The sequence below is a fragment of the Streptopelia decaocto genome, assembly GCF_964273445.1.
Source record: "Streptopelia decaocto genome assembly, chromosome: 19".
Taxonomy (NCBI): Eukaryota; Metazoa; Chordata; class Aves; order Columbiformes; family Columbidae; genus Streptopelia; species Streptopelia decaocto.
The window spans coordinates 2,659,886-2,685,037 of NC_138674.1; the positions used below are offsets into that span (position 1 = coordinate 2,659,886).

At 51.8% G+C, this 25,152-nt stretch overlaps 1 protein-coding gene across 1 annotated transcript; it reads right to left on the reverse strand.

Moving 5' to 3' along the window:
* Window positions 1–4,169: 4,169 nt before the first annotated feature.
* TAFA3 (TAFA chemokine like family member 3) lies at window positions 4,170–19,640 on the reverse strand. Its single transcript, XM_082069266.1, has 6 exons — window positions 19,510–19,640; window positions 14,377–14,461; window positions 13,987–14,102; window positions 7,196–7,345; window positions 6,151–6,275; window positions 4,170–5,474 (listed from the first exon to the last, which is right to left on the reverse strand). The coding sequence occupies exons 3-6, from the start codon at window positions 14,099–14,101 to the stop codon at window positions 5,463–5,465; spliced, it is 402 nt and encodes a 133-aa protein (XP_081925392.1). The 5' UTR covers window position 14,102; window positions 14,377–14,461; window positions 19,510–19,640; the 3' UTR covers window positions 4,170–5,462.
* Between the last annotated feature and the right edge of the window lie 5,512 nt (window positions 19,641–25,152).

A 25,152-nucleotide genomic window follows, 5' to 3' on the forward strand; every position in this document is an offset into this window, starting at 1 on the left:
AACAGCTGAATGAATATTTTATTCACTCCCTTAAGAACATCTCCACAAATGCGCATTTTAATAAAACATGAGGACGCGGATTTTTTTTGGAAGAGCCTTCTAATGCTTCAAGCAGCCCCATCGTAGCTTATTAAGCAGAGCAAACACTGTGCAGTTGTATTTTTATCTCGGTGACTCTAACGCAGTCCCACCATGTGCGAGGCAATGGGGAAGGTGCCCCCAGCCCCGTGTCCCCACGTCCTGGCAGGGGGGTTGTGGCTGCTTCTGTCCCCAAGTGCCTGCGGACAGGGCACATGTGAATGTGCTGAAGCCACTGGCTTCACCCCCTTGGTCAAACAGGGATATATCTACTGACAGGGTTGCAAATGAGAAAGAGAAACTATAGTTTCTTAGCAAAAGATATTAGCAAGATAGAAAAACACTGAACCACATGCTCCCGTGCAAACACACGCTTGCTATTGCCAGAACAGCTGTGTCAACCTTCCACCTGTTTGAATCATATAAGCTGGATGAGAAGGACTCTGCTGCTCATCTGATGAGACAGTTTTGGTTTTCTGCGTTCCTAAGTATGGCATGGGAGCTGCATGGTAATTGTTTTCTGTGATCCTAGCAAAAATCTTGCTGCTTCTGGAAAAGACAAAGCCTTTTTTTGTTCTTGTTTGAATTAATTGTAGAAGCAGCAATAAACCAAATGGCCAGAGAGGAGCAGCAGTAGGAGAGTGGAGGTGTCAGAGGTGCCAGAGGTGACTTCTGCCTCTTCCTGCTAGAGGGAAAGGGAGCTAATTAATGAGAGGAGGAAACTTAAAGCCAGTGAAAGAAAACGTCCCTCCAGCCCCAAACTGGGGCTGCAAGAGGCGATGGAAGGCAAGTCCTCGGCAAGGTGATGTGGGAGCGACACCGGCAGAAGTCACAAGTTATAGTAGCAAAACAAAATACACCAGATTCAGGAAAGAGCACAGAGCAGCCCCGGCCAGGTGAGGGGAAGGGGCACCAAGGACTCAGCTCTTGGGGACATCGGCTTCTTCCACGGTGGCACGTGGCTCATGGTGCAGGGGTGTGCACAGGGGTCCTGGCCCGGACAAACTGAGGTCCCAGCAGCAGCATCCCTCGGAAAGCTCCTGCTTCACAAAGGCTTTGCATCACTGCTGACAGGTCGCACGGCTTTATAAAGGAGAAATAAATGAGTCTGCTCTGCAATTTCACCTAATTTTGTCTCCCATTTCAATTTGCCATCTTTCAGCATAATGCTGGGTGGTTAATTATGTTTCCGTCTTATTTCTCAGATAATACCCCCCTTATACTGCACGTTGTAGCTGCTCAAAGGGTTTCATTTTACCTTTCATTTCACCTCCTAGCACATCTCTAAATTTAGTCAGCTTGTAATTTTGGGGTATTTTATACATTATGCCTTTATTATTGTGAAGTAAAATGGAATCCTTGTCTTTTAATTCACTCTCTAATAATCCTCCACCAAGTCTTAATACAAAAGGCTTTTTTTTTTTCCTTAAGACTAATTGAATGGGTGTAATTATAATTCCCAGGGAGATTATATTGAAAGTACCTTAACTGTGACGGTTTCCTCTGACTAACAGTCCCTTTGGCGACTTGTAAATCTTGGCTGGGCAAGTTCCCCATCGACGACTGCGATGATGTGCTGAGACCAAGCTTAGGAGGATTTGGGCTTGGTGCTGCTCCTGGGCCGGGATCTCAATGTTTCCAAGCCACTGATGGTGCTGCAAGGGCTCCTCTGCCTTCCAGGGACCAGCAACACAGTCCCACATGGAGAGAAGGGGACAGAATGCCTGAACCAGCCAGGGGGGGTGGCACTGTCCCACCAAGGGACCAAAGACACGGGGAATCGCACCAAGTCCTTGCCAGGGGAACAGGCATCCGGCAGCCACGGCGCAGGGATGTTCCTGTCTCCACCACCCTCCTCCTTGACTTAATGCTCCCGCTCAAAACATTCTGCCTGTTTGGCCAGAGGAAGGAGTTGAGAATACAGAAATAGAGCACAGGGCAGGAGTGCCAGGAGCCGTGGCAGCAGCATCCTCCCCCAGCTCCCCGCTGGCACGGGAGATAAAACCAGCTCTACTGCAGGCTGCAACGCTTTCCTCTGAGAAGCGTCTACCTGCCAGGAGGGGAGCAGCGATTTTCCACATTTGTGTGCTTCACTGTGAGAGGCGAGGTCAGCACTCAGCACAGACACCAAGGGGCTATTTCCTCACTAAACCGTGTATTGCGGTAAGTGAAAAATAAGCGTTAAGGGTGGCTATTATGCAGACAATAAAATGTTTATATCAATGTAGGTGTCGAGCTCAACACTTCTGCGGAGTGGATCCTCCACATTACAAGTCGGCTATGAATATGTTTAGCCAAGCAGGGATGCTCCCAGCAGCAGCTCAGTGTTTGTTACTAGAAAGAACAGACTTCCACTCTGCATTCAACAGCCAGGGCTCTTGGTGGGGGACAGGACAAACACAGAAGGTTGCTAAGAAAGCACAAAGCATCTTCTCAGAGCTGTATTGCTCTACACGAGCCCTAAGAGCAGAAGAGACCAGCAGCTGCTCCACAGCCCTGGCACAGGGGGAAACCTCAACCTGACCCAGAGCAACACCAGGGACAGCCCTTCCACTGTGGGAACAGCAAGAATGACGAGCAGTACCTGTTCCTGCAGCAGCATCCAGAGCACCCATCAGCTCCTGCACCCTTTATTTAAGTTCTCCAGGGGCCAGATTACTCATTGCCCCCAGCTGCCCTTGCACCGCAGCCTTTAACCCCTTCTTGTCCCCAGGTCCTGCTCCTCTCCCCCCAGGCTGCTCAGCTCCTTTGGTTCCTCCTTACCCCAGGACAAGCACCAGTTTCTGCTGATAAAGCCCATTTTGAGGCTTCATCATGGCACTTTGGCAAAGGCTGGTTCACACAGCCCAGCCCAGGCTCTCTCCAGTCGTTATCTGAGCGCAGCAGGGTAAATTATTTGTGCTGGGAACATCACTTGATAAATGGACTTGACCAGCTGTTTTTCAGCCCAGCAGCCCTGGCCCAGAGTGGGCACAAGTTGTCCCATCTGTCCCCTGCCCTCTGCCACCCTCATCACAAGCGCTGGCCCGGGCTTGGGAAACAAGTCCTGCTGCTCCTCTCCGCAAGGACAGATCCTCCTGTTTTTCAGTACTGAGGAATCTCTTGATTATTCTGAATGTGTTGTTTTGTTGGGTTGTTTTCTCTTCTGTTTTTAACTGATAAGATGTCCCACCAGATATATCTCTGTATCAAAAGAGGTACAGAAAGCTGATGATGTTTTTTTTCTGTATCTTTTGTCCATCTCAGTCTCATTTCCCCAGGGAAGGAGGCTCCTGTTGTGCATTTCTTCTCCTGATAACTTGTGGCCCGGGTTTGTCTCACTCCTTCGATGAAGAAAAGCCCTCTCACGGGTATTTTCAGTCACTCGGCTATCCCAGGACAGAAAGCCACCAGGCAGCAGGGACTGTCCCACAAGGGACAGCAATATCTGATGTTGGGAGAGCTTGATGTCCCCACGCGCTACCAGCTCGTCCTCCGTGGGGCTTTGCCCTCTGCTGCTCCTCCAACCATTCCGGCCAATGCAATAGATAATAACAAAACCAGCATCCAAACACGTGACAAAACGTGAAATCCCTTTGCTGGGTAACCCAGCAGCCACACAGAGCCCATTACAGGACAAACGTGCTGGCAGCACATCAGCGGCTGTGGCCCCAGGGCATGGGCTACTTGCCCATGGGAGATGGAGGAGGTTGTCGCCAGTCAGATCTCAGCACTTGTCACCAGTCGGATCTCAGTGTGCAGAGATGGAGAGACACGGGCAGACTCATCCCTGCAGCAACGTCAGTGAAATAGAGACGAAAATCAGTCCATTGAGCATCACCCGAACTGTTCCTCTGCGGTTCGGCTAAATGAAAGAGTATGCCTTTTTAATGCAACATGTAATTAGAGAGTGTAAGTCACAGCCAAAAGATTTTATTGAGCCAGAGCAGTATGCGTTTGCATGAGTAATGAGAGCGGCTGCCATTGCCCAAGCCAGCGGGGACAGGAACAGCCAGGACAGAGCCCCAGCCTCTCCGCTTCGGATCCAGTCGACAGAAAAAGTGCTCCCAAAGCCTCCCTCTGCTGCAGAATGAAAAGATCCTTTTGCAGAGATTAAAATGAGTTTATTATTTCACAGTCTGGTATTTACATCACATCTGGAGCAGGTTATTACGTACCCCATTACAAAAACGACTAAATAAGGGATGCAGGCAGCTGCCCGCACACCAGCATCCCTGGGCAGCATTGTGGCCCTGGCCCCCCCTGAGCCGGGATGTCCCCGTGGGGGTCACAGATGCCCAGGGAGGTGTTTGCCCCACTGCAATGCTCTTGCTCAGGCCACATGCCAGCGACCCCGCCAGCACCGCAGCCCCGAGGTCTCCAGCCCCGGTGACATCAGGAACACGAGGGTTCCATCCTCTACCCTTGAGCTGCCCAGCCAGGGGAAACGGTGCATCCCGGAGAAGGTCATGAGCTCAGGGCCAGGAGATGGTACATTTTTCTTTATTTTTAATTAATGCAACAAAGCCTGGTTTGGGTCTCTGGCTGGGTATCTGCACACTGTCAGGCTCACCAGACCTGAGGGCTTCCCCCGCACGTTATTCTGAAATCGGATTGCAAACATAAGCAGTGCCTGGGACTTGCACGGTAGAGTACAGATATTCAATTCGCAGCCTGATTAACGCAGTTACCGGGGAAGGAGAAGCCAGCAGCATGCTCCAGGGAGACATTTCACCGTCTCTGGGGACTGACAGGGTGTCAGACAGCTCTGGCCACGTCTCTGCATCCACCGCATGTGGGCACAGCAGCCAGGTCATGGGGCAGGGAAAGCACAACGCTCTGGGGGTCAGAGCAGCCCCCCGGGTGACACAGGGTCAGGGCTGGAGATCAGCACCTGGGAACCCATCGAGCCAGGAGCTCTGAGTCAAACCGGGAAGGGTTTCACACACCATTGACTTCCCAATTCCTTATGTGGTCCTGATTCAACATCTCAGGAGATGGGGAAAAGTGATTCACAGCAATGATTTCAGCTATTTCAGAATAAAAACCATTTTGGGGGACTGCTGTATGTCGGTCTCTGTATTGTCAAGACCTCTTGCATGACTGGAGTATTTTATTTAAGAGGATGGGAAAATGAGCCCATTTTTTGGTCAGTGAGTGTGTCCATAGGGCAGGAGGGGACCGTAGAGTGACAGGAGTCTTGCAGCTGTGCTGGGGTCCCACACTTGCAGCTTCTGGTGAAGCCGGAGCTCAGTGGATGCTCCAATCCAGTACCCAGTACAGTCCCAGCAGCCAGCACAGGATGGCAGCCCGGAGCATCTCAGAGCATCCCGTCTCCATGGACACCGCCTGGGCCACATCCTGCTCCACAGAGCCCCAGGGACCCAGGCCGGGCTGCTTGGAGGCTATCGGGTGACCTGCAGGTAGAGGAGAGGAGTGGGTAGACACCTGCTAATGGGAACAGTCCATCTCTTTGCAGTGTTACCCAACACATCCAGCCAATTCCACCCCCCATCCACAAACTGTCCATGAGCAGCCTTGGGAGATGCAAATATCGTTTGCATTCATTTACTGGGGTGGTCATTAATGGGGTGGGTGTCAAGAGGAAAAGGACAATGAGCTAAATGTAGTGTGGCAGTTATTGGTCAGTGATGGATGCCCAGGGCCAGAGGAACCTTCTTGGACATCCATAGAAACACTTGAACATTAAAAGTGCTTTCTGTGCACAAAAATCATGGCAATAACGAAAAAATTCCCAACATGACTTAATACAATAATTTTATGGCAGGGGATGCGGGGTGAGAAAAATTAAAGCATAAGGAATGATTACACTCAACAATTTGAACAATGATTACAAAATTATGCAACTGATTAACCATGGCATATATGTAATTACTAATGAGTTTGATAAAATTTTAATTATACCTTGTTCTTTGGGGCATTCAGCAAGCCATGAAAATAATAATCATGTAGCGCTCTGTCACAGATTATTGCCTTTGGCATGTTGTCCTGGGTTTTCCTTGCCCCAGGGTGGGGAAAGCACAGCCAGGCTTCCCCCCCAGCACCCTGCCGGGGGACACAACGTGGACATACCTTGGTTGTCTTCACTTTGTTGCCGCTACTGCAGCTCCAGCCCGAGAGGTCGGGCAGCACCTTGCACTCCTCTCCATCGAGGCACGGCTCCATCTGGCACCACCACTTCTGCAGCACGATGGAGGCTGCGGGAGAGATGGCATTGGTGGCCGGGCTGTGGCATGGGGGACACGGCACGGGGGGGGCTGCTCTGGGTGCTGGGGTGCCAGCCCTGCTGCCTTTGAGGGGTGCAAGTGGGCAGGGGGTGCAGTGGCTCTCTCCATCACAGCCCATGTTGGCAGTGACCCAGCCTCATTTGACCCAACTGCTCCACCTGCCTCCAAAGCACCCGGTTTTCTCTCCCTGCTCCGGGTAAAGAGCCTAATGACAGTCCTGTCCTCGCTCCCAGCAAGAGCAGGGAGCACAGCGTGGTTCGCTGACCTACTGCAGGCTCCTCTTACAGAGGCAACGGGACCATTTGCCACTACTCAGCTCTCTTAGGCTCTTGTCATTGTTGCCTCTGACGTGGGTAACCAGAGAGAGCTCCCCTGACTTTGGGAAAAATGACACACACGAGCTGTTTGGGACAACGAAAGCTGTCCCTGACAACTCATCCTGGCACTCGTAGGACACCGGCTGTCAAGCAAATCAATACCATGCTGGCAGAGGCTGCAGCTGCTCCTACTGGCTCTTCGGTGATGCCATTTGATAAAATATACATGGCCGGAGCTTTGCTTAGTGTTCTTGGCAGGTGATGGTGCTGCACGGCTGGAGTCATGTCCCTGCAGACGTGCAGAGATCGATGCTGCGGCGCCTGGCTCTAGTGCAGCGATGCACCAGAACAGCCATAACCCACCCACGGCACAAATCACAGGGCTGCATGGGTGGGATAATGCAGCCACACAGATGGAGTGTCCCCAAAATGCTCCCTCTCCGCTGCTGGAGCCCCTGGGCACATCTCCTCTGTTAATCCCAGGGGCACAGAAACTCTGCACCAGCCTGAGCGATGGGGAAGCCACAGTTGGGAGGGTTCTCGGTAGCCGGCTTGTGGCCTCTGGGTACTCACCATCCACACAGGAGGGAGCCGCCCGTGTTGTCCCTGCCACCTGTCCCGGGAAGCAGGAGCATTTCACCGTCTGGGAGCGCTCCTCGATCTTGTTCTTGTTGCAGCACCTGTGAGCTGCAATGACTTCGCACGTGCCGGGCTCCACGTGCACTGCGGGAGAGAAACAGCCACCGTCACGCAGGGTTGTGCGCGAAGCCCCCAGGCCACCTCCAGCACACCGGTCCTGCTCCTGCATCTTGCTAACAGCCCTCACACCATCCATCCTGCCCAGCAAAACTAACAGCCTCTGGCCACGGCCAAGCCAAGAGCTTTACTGAAATCAGTCAGCATATTAGTAAATTGTAGCTGGTAATGAGGTGCACACTTTGCTATGAAAGGGGATGATGCATCATGCTGCCCGTGGCTGCAGAGTCCCACCACCTCTGAGCCCACCTAAAATCAAGGCTCCCATCTCACCATCACGCACCGTCCTCTGGCTGGAGGACGGAGGACCAGGACGGCATTTCTGCCTTGAGGTGACACAGAAATGCCACGGTGTTCATCAGAAATCTGGGCTGCTCTGCTGCTCCCCCTCCCAGCATCATTAAAATATTAAGAAAGAAAGAAAACTAATGTGCTGGCTTATCACCTCTGGGATCGGGGTTTAGAAGCTAGTTAGCATCGCAAATCAATGACTTTCGCTAGGTAATGGCCCACACAAGCACAATACAAATTAGCCAGACAGGGCTGGATAGACTTCATCCCCGTGACCTGAGAGCAGGAGCTCCCTGCACGTCCTGTTTAATGAGCACTGGGGGAGCGAGTGCCGAGCCAAGCACGGAGACATCCCCTGGGTCACCAGGAACAGGCTTTTATTCCTGCAGCGAGCGGGAGCCAAGCTGAGAGGGATCGGGGAAGCTGTGTTCTGCAGCGTGCCATCCCCAAGGCGTGCAGACAAGCGCGCGTCCCTCTGTCAGACCCGGCTGCTCCATAACCGGGGGACACTGAGCCCCTTCCACACCCCGGGGCGCAGGCAGGAGCCCCCTCACAGGAGCCCTCGGCTGCTGCTGGAGCAAAGGCTCAGGAAAGGTGGGAGTGGGATGCACGGGGCTGCAGGGAGCTGAGCAGCATGTTGCTGCTCCTGCTGGAGGTCCCAGGATCATAGAACATCCTGAGGTGGAAGGGACCTACAAGGATTATTGAGTCCGGCTTCCGTCCTTGCAAAGGACAACCCCAAAATTCACACCATGTGTCTGAGGACCTTGTCCAGTGTCTTCTTGAATAGTGGCAGGCTTGTGGCCGTGACACCTCCCTGGGGAGCCTGTTCCACTGCTCCAGCACCCTCTGGGTGAAGAACCTTTTCCTAATGTCCAAACTGAACCTCCTCTGGCACATTCCCTCGGGTCGTATCACTGGTTGCCAGGGGGACCAATGCCTTGCTCCTCTTCCTCCCCTTGTGAGGAAGCTGCAGACCACAATGAGCTATCCCCTCAGTCTCCTCTTCTCCAGGCTGAACAAACCCAATGGCCTCAGCCACTCCTTATACAGTTTCCCCTCCAAACCCTTCACCAACTTCGTGGCCCTCCTCCAGGAGCTTTTGGAAAGCAGCCACTTCACCTCCTCAAATGAAAGCTCAACAAAACAGGATCTCTCCCCAGGCACCGGGGGAAATCCCTCTGCCTTGCAGCAGCGTTTTCACAGCCCTGCTGGGAAATCCTGATCTAAACGTAACGTCTCCGTTTGTGCCAGCTGGGCATGGCTGTGCCAGCTTGCAGCCCAAGCAGCCCTCGTCCCTCTCCTGCTCCCACCATGCCCGAGCACTGGGCAGGAGATGGAAGAGCAGGACATGAGGAGCCGCCCCAGGACCCAGCGATGCCACCAGCCTGGGGACATGGCAGAGAGACACCAGCTGCTGTGCAGAAAGGCCACGTCCCAATGTGAATGTGGGCAGTGACAACACCACTCATCCCTTGCAGGCTGCTCTGGGTGAGCCACACACCCCTGCACCCGCCGGCACACGGAGAGGATGGGCCGCACAATTACCACGGCTTTAATTGGGCTTTATTTATTGTTATTTCATGGTCATTTTCTTTTAATGAACCATCGCTTTTCATTTCTGCCCATAATAATTACACAATTACCTATCCTGGAAGTATTTTGTAATAGCATCTCTGGCCATAAATTTTATCCTCCCGTTTAAATGCCATCATAATTCAGCTTTAATGATAATTTCCATTCTTTTTGTATGCAGAAATGGTAGACTTCGGTGACAGCGAGAAGGAAAGCAACTCATTACAGAACAAACATGACTGTTTTGCCCTGGTTTTATGGTTAATGGGATGGTCCAAATTATCTGAGGAATCCTTGGCTTTGGCTGACCATGAACCCCAATTCCAACCACGCTCTGGTCCAGGACCACAGGGAGTCCTTCACCCACCATGGACTCTCCAAAAAAGGGTTTTTATACCCTCTAACTCCTTCAGTGCTCACTCTTAGTTGTGGTTTTGACTCATTTTTATAAAAGCCTTCCTGCAAAGCTTCATTAGCAGAGCTCTTCCCAGGGGGAAGGGCCAGACGACCCCTCTGCTCCCTCTCACTTCTGCTCTCCGGCTTCTCATTTTCAGCTAATTTAAAAAGGTTCAGCTGAGGGAGAGCCAGGCAGAACTGAGAAATCGCTCATTACAGCCGTGCAATAAGAGCTCACTAACACACCAGAGCCCTTTTAATTTGCTCAAAAAGGTGCAGCAGGGAGATAAAGCAAAAATTCAGCTGTGGCTGAGTACCGCAGCAGCTCGGTGCCGGACCCGCGGGCACCCGCCGTGTCCCTGCCGGTCGCACCAAGGGACCACAGCCGTCCTGCGCAGGTGTGCAGACAGAAAGAAGATGTTCCCACCAGGACAGACAGACGTGGTCCATCTCCAGTTTGTGCCTTGCTCCCAGCTGTCCATGCACAACACGGGGGGACACAAAACCCAGAGCAGACGAGGGATGCTGTTGCTGATGAGACCCTGTACCAGGCTGCAGGGAGCACGAAGGGCAGATGCGAACTTCAGAACAGAAAGGTTCAGAAAGCCTTTATCTCTCCCCCAAAGCAGACAGCTTTCCTTTGAGCCTGTCCCAGCCCAGGCAGCTGCTGCTCCGGGTCGGGCAGCAAACTGCAGCGTCCAGGGCAGAGCTGCCACCCAGGAGCACGGTGCGTGTGGATGGACGGCCCGTCGCCCACAGCCAGGCTGCTCCTTCTGCTGAGCAGCAGGAAACTTCCGACCAGATAGGACTGCAAATGCAAATTGGATGGTGCGTTTAACAGCAAGAGCAGGAAAGCCCCAGAGAGCCTGGGACAAGTTCCAGAGCCTCTGGCATGCTTATCCCCGCCATTTTTCTGGTATTTCCCCACTGGAACCATTAAAAAACAAACAAACAAACAATCTTATCTCATGGAACCATAAAAGCATCGTAAGAGCACAAGGCTTTTGAATCCTGCATGCAAAAATAAAAGAAAAACGCTGTCCTACTCTGGCTGACCTTTAAGTGAGCGGCAGAACATGTTTTTTTTTATGGCATAACCTGAAATGACACATTTGGTGTGTCTCAGGGAGGTGTTGGGCACTGCTCCACATGTTCAGTGTAAAATATCACCCTGCGTGCTGGTGGGAAGTTGTAAAATGAAGAGAAGTTGGATACATGGAACTGCCCAAACCCTCCTGCGAACACCAGGACCGAGCAGCAGCGGCGTGAGCGACCTGTGCTCCCTGCCCTGCAACAACTCTACTGCTAATATGCACTAAATAATTAAAGTCTTAAAATCACTCCTAGCTCAGATGCATGTATTATTTATGGGGGTTTTGGAGAGAAGCAGGCTTGTTTTTATTGCTCATTATCACTGCGTGTCAGCTGGGATTTTTTACTACCTTTTACTACCTTGTCACACCATGCTCTGTCCCATTTCTTTGCATGTGCACACGTGTGAACTGCCCGTGCACACTTGCAATGCAAACCAAATGCCTGGGCTGTGTGAGCACGGCTGCAAGTTTTCTGCCACCGTGCGAGAAATGGACCAACACACAACCTGTGGTGCTTCCCAGCACAGCTCCTGCCTCAAATGGAGTGGGTGGCTCAGGAAAATGTTCCATCTGGATGTAAAGGCTGCACATAGAATCATAGAAAGTCCTGAGCTGGAAGGGGCTCATAAGGATCACTGAGTCCATTGAGTCCCTGAATAGGACAACCCCAAAATTCACACCATGTGTCTGAGGGAGGAACAAAGACTTCTCCAAGCAAGAGGCAATCTTGCAGAAGCATCTCACAAATAAGCACCACTGAGCTGCTGTCTTCACTCTGAGCAATGATGCACTGACCAGTAAATCACTCTTACGAGATAATCAGAAATCAGTGCTCTCCATTCACTCAGAAAAACCTCATTTCCCCAAAGCAAATCCCAGCTGACTAAACGTCTTTACTTCTGCCCTGGGTTGAGTGATGAATGTGAACAAAGCGAAGATGGCACTTTGATTATCAGCGTTACAGGGGTTTAGCTGAAGATGCTGGGGCCACCTTTGTGGGAGCCGTATCCAGCCAAGCAAGTCCTGTTCAGCATGTAAAGCTCACCATGTTACACGGGGGATTAAATTGCTGGTGAATCATTCTTCACCAAGGAGTCTTCTATTCCATTTCCAAATGACTTAATCTCTGCACTTGATTCATGTGGGTGTTTAAATCCAACCACATACCCCAAGAAGCACCAGTCGGTGTGGACATATCACTGTCCCCATGTGCTGGTGGGCACAAGTGATGCAATTTCCACAGCCCGATGTTCACAGTGCGGCGTTTCCATGCATGGCCAACACAGGGTCTGCACGTGGGCTTCCTGTTCAAGAAATTAATGAGTCTGGGGGCTCCGAAACCTCGTGGCCACATTGTCACAAATAAAAACGTTCCTTTGCTATCACTCATTTTTAAGTGCCACACCTGGTTTTAGTTGTGGACAAACACAATGCTCTAAATGGCTGAAAGGACTGGATACGTCTCTCCTGTTCTGCACATAATCCATCAGCATCGCTGATCCTGCAGGTCACAGGCATCAGGGGTACGGATACCCCCATTTGCAAAATTCTTGTAGTGCCAGGAATCCAGGATGTAAAGAAAGAAACCGTGTTAATATAGACACAGAGCTGGGTTCATCTTCTAAGTATTTGCTCCTGGTATGCCTTCTTTGCTGTGGGTTACAATTTGTTGAGTAAGAAGTACAAGATTTGGTCCACAGTGGATAAGTCTGTGCAAGTGAAAAATCCCCGGCTCTCTGGCTGTGAGCAGGTGAATACACGAGCTGCTCATGTATGGAGTGAGATTTATACATAATTCACACCCCAGGAAGACACTGAGGCATTTGCACTTTGAACCTAGGGGAGCTGCTGGGGCCAAAAAATCATTCCAGAAGTGACTGAGGAGTTTTTATCTTCTCATGCACCTGCTACAGGTTGGAAAGAGGGGAAGGCAGGTAACTGCTGACTCGTGGGCTCAGGGAGTCACTCTGGAAGACGCGTTTTGGTTTTAAGCAATGAGGGAGGGGATTATAGGATTAGAACTGCTTTAACTGGCAGGCAAAAATGACAGAAATAGGACAGGGTTAGGTGTGGGGTCAGGCACATGAATAATTGCAAATTAACCCTTAAATGCCTTCTTTTCCCAACACAGGCACAAGGTGCAGACGGCACGTGCCCTGGGATGGCTCTGGACTTTGAGCACTCACCTCTGCTGCCAGCAACATCAGCTCCAGCCCCATCATCCTCACACCCTCCCTCTCATGGGGGACGGGAACCCCCAGCCTTGGCCCAGGGGACCATCCCCTGCTCTGGCAGGATGTGACAAAGGGCTGAGCACAACTTCTCAGCTGCTTCTCTTCTCAAAACACAAACTTCAACCGTAGGTTCACATAACCCCTCCAAAGAAAAACATCAATCACATCGATAGCACAAACCAGCATCGCAACATAGACACACAGAGCGGGGTCTCAAAACCACTGCTGGAAACGACAAATTCACACCCTAGAGCCCAGGCTGCGCTTTCCAGCGAGACTTCCAGTTCTGCATCAGTTTATACTTGTTTCAAGATGATCTTTACAACCAGAGGGCTGAAAATCTGTATTTCTGATGAAAGCCTAAAGTGGAGAGCATCCATTGCATAACAAGCATTGTTTGTGACACCCATAGCAACTTCAATGGAAAGAGTTATGGCTCCCTGCTCACAGATCAAGAATACCCTGAAAACACAGATACGTCTCAGATTTTGCTACAGACATGAAGCAATTTGCTTTTCAGCTCCTCAGGCTGGTTAGGCTCATCAAGCAAGAGTTTAAGTGCCCCAGATTAAGTATTTACAAGTCGTAACTCCAAGGAACATCTTTACTGCTCTACAGCTCCAGGTTCCTGCTTGTCCCCAAGGAGCAGCCCAGGAGTTTCCTGCACATATGGACACAATGCAAATCCCACGGCTGTCTCTGCAGCACTGGAGAGAAAAGAGCGGTGCCCCTCAGCATCTGTTTGCTGGATTCTGCCCTGCGCCTTCAGCACACTCATCCTCATCGCCTGGACTCCGCACTCCCCTGGGCCATTGGCCTCTGGTCCCCAGAGAGATGCTCGCTCACCAAGACCAGAGACCACCTGCACTTGTCCTCCCACCCAGAAGTGATGGACAGGCCTTCAGCAAACATCTCGACCCCACATAACCCCCACCCCGCTTATCCCACGGAGAGCCCAGGGTACCACCAGCATCACAGGGCGGTGGCACGCGGGTAGCGAGGATGTCGCTTCCCCTACCTGAATGGCTTCTGTGATGGGTGGAGGCCAGCGTCAGTCTTCCCCACAGCGTGGTAAGGCAGAGAGTGAGCACGAAAACCCATTTGCTCAGGCTTTGTATGTCTCTCTCACTCATTCTACCAAAAACAAGAAGAGATGGGCAGAGGAAGAGGGGCTGAGGAGGGTTGGGAGGTGCAGCCCCCACATATAGACGCTGCTGCACGGAGTGGTGCAGCCCCTGAACATGCACGGTCACCAGAGTGACCCATCTGCAGGGACATGGCCCTGGGAGACAAGACATGCACCCGGGATTCACCCACCGCCCTTGGACGGGCTCAGACATCTTCAGCATCACCAGCCATTGCAGCAGGACAGAAGGAAATCCCAGCAGCACAGACGAGCGATAGTTACCTTTTACTGGGGATTCACACCAGCGCCTGCGCATCTGCCAGCCCCGGGGAGGCCAGGTCTCTGCGGAGGGCAGACATCAGTGCATCTGAAAGGAGAGAGAGAAACCTTGGGGACACCCTGGGGCTCCGCCAGCCCCACGCCAGCACACATCGCACACCCCAAAACCTCCCTGGGAGCTCAGCCCGTCACCCTGCTCACCCCCATTTAACAACACTGCGCTTCAGAGGAGTCACTCCTGATCTTACGGCTGAGAGCACAAAATCAGGCCCGGTATAGTACGTTATTAACGCAGATCACAAATGCTAAATACAGACCCGGAGTGTGTGGGAAGAGCCGGAGTAAATCGGTGTGAGTCATGCCCAGATATTGGCTTTTCCGTGCGCGGCTCCAGGCTCTCGTCACCCTTGCGTCACCAAGGTCCCTTGCAGTGATGCCCAAGGTTTGGCTCTCACAGGCTGGGAACTTTGCAAAGCGCTCACGGACAGACAGACAGATGGCACCATCTGTCCCAGGGCCCAGCCTGACAACTCCTTCCGGGAAGAAACCGTCTTGATATTCAATCTAAACCTCCCCTGGTGCAATTTGAGGCCATTTCCTCTCATTGTGTCACTTGTTTCTTGGGAGAAGGGGCAGCAACCCCGCTGCCCGCGCCCCCACCCAGGGGATGCTGTTGGGGACCAGGCAAACCCAGGCTGCTGGGAGAAGAAACCTTTAATTTTCAATCATCTCCTAAATTTCTATCTGCTCCGACCCAGGCTGAGACAGTGAAACAGTCCTGTATAATGAAGTGCCAGAGTAGAAAATGCTGACATTTTTAAATCAAAACAAAGTGATTTAAGGTGGCAAAAGGGCATTTCTTGTTTTGAAGCGTCTCAAAATGAATTGTTCCGTTTTAAACTGACATTTCAAAAGGAAAAATGTTTCATTCCAAAATGCTGATTTAAAATGATTTTGATTCTTCCAGTTGGGAAAAAATATATATATATATAAATTAGAAAAATGTCACCAAAAAATGTTGACATTTGGCCAGAGAGAAAGATATCTTGACAAAAGAAAGACATATTTTATGCTAGCAAATAATTTAGAGGTAAGAAAATACTCCTGATTAATGGTGCGGGGTAGTCAGCTTGAGGAGCAGCAGACTGCAGCGTGGTGAGGGAGGGCACGGACACACGGACGTCCCACTGTCCTCTCTGGCTCCATCCCTGCCCACCCGGTGACAAGGGACAGGTTACACCCCCTGCTGCTGCCCCGGCCCCCCCGAGTCACTGCATCCCCAGAACAGCCCCAAAATGGCTTAATTTGCAAGAAAACTATCACTCCTTGAAGTGGCTCCGAGCTGATGTGACAGGACGGCACCAACTCTCTCGTGTAAAGCCGTATTTAAGCGATTTGCAGTGCTCCGGTGGGGCTGTCGGCAGAATCTGCGCTGCAAGAGGCTTCCTCGGAGGGGGGATTTTCACACAACAGCCTGTGCTGTTGAAGTCCCTTCAGAGATGTCACAGCCCGTCACGTGAATATTGATGGTAGCTTAAAACACGTACTGTTTCCTCAATGACAAAGTGAACGGCTCCCTCTGGGTTGCTCAGCCCTTCATGTGAATCCGACCCCCCCTGGCTCCAAGCTCCTTTCAGGCAGTTCAGAGATCAGAAGGTCTCCCCTCAGCTCCTGTTCTCCAGCTGAACCCCCAGGTCCCTCAGCCATTCCCATCACACTTGTGCTCCAGCCCCTTCCATTCTCTCAACTCGCTCCAGCACCTCAAGGGCTTTCATGCCATGAAGCGCCCCAAATGTCTCAGCTGGACCAAAAACCAGGCTCACCGCTGGCCCCCTCCACCCCACACATGACAAGGATGCACTCCCAGTGTAAACTATATTTAGCTCGGAAAGGCTGAGCTGTTTGCTATAGCCAAGGAAGCATAAATAAATCACGGAGTTATCAATAATGCAGCCCGCACTGTCCACACTGCACTCAAAAGGGAAGGGACGGTGCCAAGCGGCAGGAGCCAAACTGATGGCCAGAGGGTGCATGTGGGGTTCGGGGGAGCATGTGGGGTTCGGGGGAGCATGTGGGGTTCGGGGGAGCATGTGGGGTTCGGGGGAGCATGTGGGAGCACGAGGCCAAGAGGTGCCACCCCAGCAGCGATGCTCCTCTCCAAAGTGATGCCAGCACAGGCGCTCGGGGCTCCCACTCATGCACAAACTCCTGTTAGAAAACACAGCTTCGCAGAAATTGTTATTTTGACAGTTATCAACCTCCATCATCGTGAGACTCCGACTACAAATGTTTGGTCTGACTTGAAATTTTTCAGCCTGGAATGTCATTTTGAAATGAAGAGTGGCGTTCCGGCACATCAAAGCACTTAATTTTGATTGAAAACAACGGTATTCTCTCTTATGTTACGCTCTGTTTGGAATTTTATGGAATTTTTCATTAGCATTTTTTGTTAGCAGCTCCACACTGTCCTCCCAGACCTTGGTCACAGGAACTAGAGCAGTTTTACTCGTTCATCATTAAAGCCACACGTGGAACTGCCACCCTCCAGCCCCGACTGCTCCTCTGCAGCTCGGCTGGAACGCAGCCCTGCACCCCACGCTGCTAATGAGGGACTCTCTGTCGTGCCAAATTACGCTCCAAGTCCTGGAGCATTGTTTGCAGAAGTCTGTGTGAGCTGGATAATTATAGTTAGCAGAAATTCACCCAAAAAAAGAAACAGAGCGAGGTGGAGGAGACCAGCACACCGGCTGGTTGTCTGTGCTGGGTGACACAAGGCCTCCCCAACACTGTCAATGTTTGTGCACATCTGGCCCTACAGTTCTGCCAGTTTTCCAAAAGCTATTTTCATACTCCTGCTGTTTCAGGACTTCTTGGAATGTGAGCACCTTCATTTGGTGCAGGTTTTGGCCCGATGGAGCACAACCCGTGGCTCCGCTGTGCCGGGCAGCCCCATGCCACAGAACAGGGTGGCCAGAGCCCAGCAGGCACAGAAACCTTCCCATGGTGTTGGAGATGTTATGCTGCCCATTGGAGGGGGGTGATTTTATTTTAATACTTCCCTGAAGCAAAAAGTCAGGCTGTCTTAGCAAATGCCCCACTGTGCAGGAGTACCCTGCACATCCCTGCCATGCCACGCGGCTACCTGTCAAAACTCGTGCCAAACCTCCCAAATCTCATGACAACAGCAGCCAAACTGACCCTGGTTTGTGGAAGAGGCAGGGCTGGACCCCCAACCACACTGGCTAGCCTATGCCCACAGGAAAGTTGTCCCTCCCTCACCCCAAAGTGCATCTCTGTGGGCTGCACAACAGGCGATGGCAGCAGCACAGAGAAGCTGCTGAGCCTCCTGAGAAGCTGACACCTCCTTGATAGATCCTGACAAGCAAGGAGACACCTCCACAGCCCCCCGGGAAGGCTCGGCACGGAGCTGGGGCAGCGGCTGGCGTGCCCGCTCGGATCTGCACTGATGGAAGCTTCATGCAGTAACTCTCGCACTCTCCTGCACTCCGTCCTCCCCCAACGCTGCACTGCTCCTCCCCAAAGGGAAACCCCACAGCAGCAGGAGGTATTGCCCTCCAACTTGGCAAAGAGGTGGCAGGGGAACGCATGGAAATGCAGAGGATTCCTTCCCCCGAGCGTGCTCTCTCCTCCTCTCCTCTCTGCTGATTTATTTCCAGCTCCTTGCTCATTCCTCCAGCATCTGCAGCATTTCCTTCCCAGCCAAGGTGAGCAGGGGGGGTTTAATTCCACCCAGGCATGGCCCTGTTCCTGCTCCTTCACATGGTGAATCCCACCACCCTGCTGCCGCTGGCATTTTGAAGGTCAGGTCTGCTGACAGATTCAACTTTAGACTCATCCAGTGCCAGGAACCTCTCTCTGGCAGAGCGTGGCCATCGTCAGGGGTATTGAAACCCAAAGTCAACAGCAGCTCAGTCAGTCTTGTCAGTGAAGAAGACTCTTTTCCCAGGAGATACAACAGCTCACCTGGGCAGTATCTTTGCTGGCGTGTGGGTGTCCCAGCACAGATGAGCTCCTCCAGGGTGAGGGGACCTGCACATTGAATAGCCCCTCAAGCCTCACGCGGCATCAGAATGGATGGCTAATGGTAGGAGGAGACTCCTGCTCAACACCATGGCATGGAACTGCTCCTGCTGCCCTCCAGAACACAAGTGGCACGACTCATGCTCTCCTGAGCCTCCCCTTGCCGGGGAGGGGGACACCTGGCCCACGCAAGCTGCTCCCCACCCTGCACCCCACGAGCCACCAGCACATCAGCTCCCATTTCCCACTGCAGCCTGGCCCTGGCCAGAACCAAACCCACCTCAGCTGAAGGAGTTCCAGCAGAGAGGAACAAAGCAGAGGAAGGCTGAAGCCCACATGGCATCCGGTTCTGCCTGAAGCTCTGGCTGCAGGGACCAGCTTGCCCCAAAGGCAGGCAGCGCTTGGTCTTGATTTCCCCTTCCAGGGTGAAGAAGCATTTTTGGCTGCTGTAACCTCAGAGCTTGCCAGCAAGTGCTTTGCCTCCCAAAACCGCAAGTGGCTTTGCAGAGCTGGTGGAATAATTTCACCAGGGGTAAACTGCACCCTTGGCTAGAGCTCACCCCCGCAGCAGGACCCTGCCAGACCCAGACCCCTCTTGGGGCGAGCACCCACTCCCATGGCCACTGCCCCCCTCGCAGGGCAGCCAGGGGCCGGAGGTGACCCCTTCTTTTGGAGTCACCTGTAACGGAGCGCACCGCGGGAGCTGGCACAGACAAACTTACTGCCAATACCCACCCGAGCCCCGCACTATGCCCCGGGCCGCCGGGGGACCGGCGCAGCGCGGGGGGTCGGAAACCTCGCACGGCCCCGGGGGGCGACACGGGACCGGGACACGCTGCACCCGGGCCCGGAGCGCGCTCCGCTGCGGAGCCCGGACCGGTGTACCCGATGCCCACGGCCACGCCGAGCCCGGTGGCTCCCCCGCCGGTAACGGCGGTACCCCCGTCAGGGCTCAGCCCGCAGCGGGGCCGGTGCGACATCCCCTCGCACCGCCCCAGGGACCGGGGACACCGACGGCGCTGCCGCTGCGCCGCTCTCGGCACCGACCCGGAGGTGTCGTCCCACCCCAAACTTTCGCGTCCGAACCGCACATACCTGCCGGTGCCGTCCGTGCGGACCGGGGCCGCCGCTGCCCATGGCCGCCGTCCGGCCGTTCCGCCGGGTCAGCGCCGCGTCCGCGGGCCGCTGCGGCCGGGGGCCGCTGGCATCGCCGGGCGGCGGCGGCGCCGGCAGCGCTGGGCTCGGTGCGGGGCTGGGCTGGGCGGGGGCGGCGGAGCCGAGCGGCCCCGGTGCCCGAGAAGATGCGCAGCGCCGCCTGCCGCCAACTGCCGCCCCGGGACCGGCGATCCCGGGCTCGCACCCACCCACCCGACCTCCGGTTACTCCTGGAAGGATGCTGCCCCGCCCCAATTAGCCCCGTGTTCATTAGTGTAGCCAGGAGGGAGGACAGCTAATTCACCTGAAAATCAATTGTCTCCTAAAAAGGTGTGATGGTACTGTACGGTACGGGGACAGACAGACTGCCGCCCCCACTCACAGAATCACAGAATGTTAGGGATTGGAAGGGATCTAGAAATATCATCTAGTCCACTACCCCTGCTGGACAAGGAACTCCTAGATGAGGTTACATGGGAAGGCATCCAGGCAGGTTTGGAATGTCTCCAAAGAAGAAGGCTCCTGCCACACTCTCCTTCTCAAAGCAGGAGCTTGGCTTTCATCTCAACACACCAAAACATAGAGCTTTTCTGGAGCCAAGAACAGCTAAAATCTCAGTACTGACCCAGAGCCAGCCCTGCAGGAGACTTCCAGACTGACACAGGGGACCCTGACACCCTTCTGGGGCTTTTGTTGTCCCAGAGAAGCTCTAGATTGGCCCAACACACCCCACCTGGGGCACCCCAAACACAGGTCTGCATGTACTGTGTGACAACTGGCAGCAACAGGCCATAAAACATCACCAAATAGCAAAAGCAAGGGTTGAATTTTCGCAGCAATTGCTGTCAGGAGTTAGTCCCACAGCCTCAGGACAGCTGATACAGGAGGCTGGAATTACATCGAACTCATTTTCTTTACTCAAAACCGATTGTGTATCAATGAAAGCATTTGTTTTCTGCAGACAGCTCACCATTTACTCCTGGACCTTTCACACCACTGCTCAGCTGGAAGCACTGAGTGATTTCCAAGACCAACCTGAGTTACAGGTCAATGGCAGCTGTTCAGACAAACCACACATGGGCAGTTTGCAAATATCCCAGCTATTTTCTTCTCATGAGATCAACAAAGCCTTTGTGCACCCCCTGTCCCCACATAGGCACCAGCCCTTGGTTTTAAAGTTTTACTCCCAGTTTTAAGAGGCCTCTGATAAGAACAGATTTCTTTGCTCTTTTATCTGAGAGAACTGAGCTCTTGTTCCCCCTTTTTAGAGCCAAAATTGCCTTATGTAAAACTCCGATTAATCAGGCTTGGTTGCACAAAAGGAAAAAGCTTTACAAGATTAACCAAAACCCCAGTAATAAGATATTAAGGAAATACAAGCACCTCATTCTTCAAATCAGAGGGTTTTAATAATAATGGCAAAAATCAATATGAAACCAAACTAAATGTGCTATTTGTATTCATCGGGTAATTTCATAGAGAGTCTGCCAATTCAGATCTCCATTGCTATGATAAGTAAATACAAGCATATTACTTTTCAGATCTCAAAGTTTTAATGGAAATGATCAAGAGCAAATGCAATCAAAAACTACCTTTCACACCAGCCAAATTCCAATTAAATTAGGCCAGATTATTCAATAAGGAAGCCTTCAAAACCCAAGCTCTTTATTGATGCAACAGTACAGAAATGCAGACGTGCCTCTTTCCGGATCACAGCGTTTCAATGCAGGGGAAGAATTAAGACTTTGGAAAAACTGATTTCATCTGAGTTCTGTGAAGTGAACACAGTATTTCCTCCTCCCTCTGACTTGTTCGACTGTCCAGCAGCAGCCATCAGCATCACCCTCTTCCCTCTGCCAGGAGCTCATTACTGTACTGGGCGGGAAGGAGGAAAAAAGGAAACAGTTCTTAGTACCTGTAACACAAGAGATTTGGCAAGGAAAGGAACTGCACTAGAAAAATATTCATGATGAACACTCCTGCTACCACATAGGAAATCATTTCCCTTCAGACTGGAGGGCTATCAACATGCCTGGAACCCTTCTGTACTCTATAGATGACCAACGTGCTTTTCAAAGGCAGAAAACTCAGGGTTAGATGGTTATATCAAAGCAGATGGGCACAGAAGACTTTAAATCAGTGTGATCAATTAGCAGCAGCTAATAGGCAGAGATGTACAAATTATTTTATTGAAGTTGTGAACAGCGGAACTCCTGACATTCTATTCTTGGGGAAGATTTGTCCCACCCCGTTTTCAGTGTCACTGCACTGAGATTCAAGCTGGTTTATCCACCTCTCTGACGAGGCCCCAGTGTCTCCAGGCTGTCTCAGCACAGAGCACCTGACTCTGAGGAGTTTTCTCTCTTCTCCAAAGACTTTGCTGACAACAGGGAATTTCAGTGCAGATTCCCAGACTGATAATACAGGGCAAAGGAGGGCACCACACAGGCAGGGACAAGCCCTGCTCAGGGTCCCTGTATCTTCTGGGATCTGGGTTTGAGCTTCCAAACTGAAAAATAAAACCTCCAAAGGCTTCATAAATTCCGAGTGGCCTTATTATCATACATTTGTTACTGTCCTTCTGCGTTTCTACTGTCAGGTGATGTTATATGAGAACAGACTCATGAAGCCTTTGAGAGGAGAATTTAGGACAGAGATCCCTCAGGCAATGTGAAAGGGATAAGGCAGTTTTGGCAGCAGCAGAGGGGGGAAAAGCCAAGGGACCCAAGGAGGTTCATCTGCTGACCCCCCCTCTGCAAAAGGGGGAGATGAGGGTGAAAAACCTGCAGGAAACCTGCACCAACACCAAGTTATGTGGTCTGCAAAGCCCTGACTACATCAACCTGCAGAGAGGTCACATACCCTGAGCTGCGATGCTCCAAGAGCTTTTCTGTGCTCGAGCAGGAACAGGCACAGAACAAAGATGGGTGGTTGCAATCAAATTATCCCTTAAAAGAAATAACAATAAATTCTGAACTTCCCAATTACAGGGGACAGGCAAACCTTGGAAACCATTAAGAGCTGCTGCTTCTGTTGATGAATTATCCAGAGTGCACAGAGCTATTTGCTGAGCTTCACTGTATTAGACTAATTATAAATTAATATATTGCTCATTACACAGTAAAGCTGTGCACTCAACTAATGCACTGCTGCAAAGAGCCTATTTTAAAACATCCTCTGGTACTTTTATGATCTAGATGTTTAATTTACTTCTGTTCTGGCTTAAATGCCACCAACATGTCATTCTTTCACAAAGAAATATCCTGGCTTCGTCCTACCTCCTTCGGGGCTCAGCAACACAGCTGAATGATCAAACTTCGATGAAACTCAGGAAGGATTTTTTAAATGCTAAGTGGTTGCACAAGAAATGAAGCAAAATAACAATTTCAGACTAATTCCTGGGCTACTAGTATTTGAATGGGTGTGTATCGCAGCAGCTGGCTGGCAGGGGATTATCGGTCCCAGTGCTCCCCATGCACATGTGGCTGCTGCCCCGGGGAGCTCAGCTCCCCTTGTCCTACACAGAGACAGGTAGAACCAGCAAAAGGGCTGCTCTCCTCAGAGAAAAATTGATTTTTGAAAGGAATCGAGGTCTCTACTCCTTTGAAGTACAGCTTTTCATTTAAAAAGGACTTCTGAAAATTATTCATCCAGTTCCCCTCTAGAAATTAAAAGGAATCGTTTTCGTTATCATTTTCACATAGCTTTGTCCAGAAACAGAGATGATGCCATAACCTTACATCCCCTCTAATCTGCACAGGCAAACCCTTGGAGATTAGGGAGAGAGAAGGATCCAAGAACTCATCCTCTGCCTGGAGCTGTGGGGCAGGGAGGCAGCCAGCTGAGGGGGGGAATGAAACCCCACTGTCCAGCTGCAGCAGAAGCCTCAAACAATGCAGAGAAACCTTGGGTTTAGACCAGCCTGAGGACACCCAACAGCTCTGGATGCTGCAGGAGAAAGTCTCCCCAGCTTTGCACCCACTTGAGGGGAGTTGTCATAATTTAATTTTGCTAAGAAGAGCTCAGTGAGCACAGCCTGGGAGTAAAGCATCTCCAGAGCTGAGTTTGGAAGCAGAAAGCTGGTGGGTTTAGCAGGAATCACAGAGAACAACAGATCTGCCCAATAAAGCATCCAAGGCCCACCTGAAGCCATTCCCATGAAGGATGAGCACCTGGCCCTGTGCTCAGGCAGGGGAAGTTTGGGCATTCCAGGCAGGAATCCCAAGTGGTGGGAAGGGCAATGGGCAGAGCCAGTGACATCCAAAGTGGCCATTTACTGGCATTTGCCTCCTCAATCTCATAGTCTGACTCAATCTGTGTCCCCAGACACATGTCAGGCAGCCTTGGGAAGAGGAACACCAGACCCACAGACAAGGAGGAAACTCCACATTGAGCTGGCAGGCAGGATGAATAGGAGGAAATGTAGCCTTCTTTCTTAGAAAACACTGATTAGCATTGCATTGTTCCAGGGAGCATTCTTACCACATGTTTTTATGTCAGACCATTCTTTCTGCACAGTGCTTAGCATAACAGAAACAACAAATACAGAACAGGATCAGCCTCACACAGAAGTAATTCTGGAAATTGCCATTTCCTTCTTTCCAAGGAAAGCATCCTGGTGACTCAGCAGCACAGGGTGGATTGGCAGCCCTACAGAGGAGAGAAACATTCCCCAGAGAATCCGGTGATTTGCAACCTTAATAACACAGAAGATATAGCACTCATAATATTTGAGACCCTCCTGTGTGATCAGAGCTACCACAAGGGGGAAGGCATGTGGAGCAGAGAGAGAGGACCCAGGGCTGCTGGAGAAGGACCAGAGGGGTCCTGACTAGTGACAGAAATACATGAAACTGTGTAACCTGTGCCAGGGCTGCAAAACCAGCCAAACCACAGGGCTCCCTAGTCCCCCCAACTATAATAAGCCCCAAAGCAGCTTCTAGAGAGCTACACTGACCAGACAGAACCAGGAAACATAAAATAATTTCTATGAGGCAGACAGACTTTCTACCCTTGCTGTCCCTCACCAGAGAAGGGCAGGAGGAGGCTGATGGGCTTCTCCCTTGGCGTAGCCCATCGCAGCCCCCTCCTCAGCAGCATTTGCACCCCGAGAATCGGGGCAACCGGTGGGATGCGTCGCTGGGCTGGACCAGATCCCAGGGCTGTAGTGCAGCCTGTGTCGCCACCCAGCGCCTTCTCAGTTCCCTGCAGCCCCAACAACCACCTCCTACCGCTGCTGAGCATCCCCAGGAAGACCCCACTAGCAAAAGGACCACAGGGTGATGGAGAAGCAGCAAGGGGCTGGGGGCAGCTGCAGCACAGGGTACAAGGACACACAGCTCCTGCAAGCATACAGAGAAGCAAAAAGCTGGGAGTAGAGAAATATTCTTACCTGGGCAGCTCAGTAGTTTATACAAGACTTCAGGGATCCCTACAGTTAATTCTAAGAAGTGACAAAAAAATCTGACCATTTAATATAAGATGCAATAAAGAACTGTGCATATAGCTGCTAATAAGGCCACCAGCATCATATCTAGTCTTCTAACACAAAGAGGCACAGATCCAAACTGCTTCCAGCTTTCT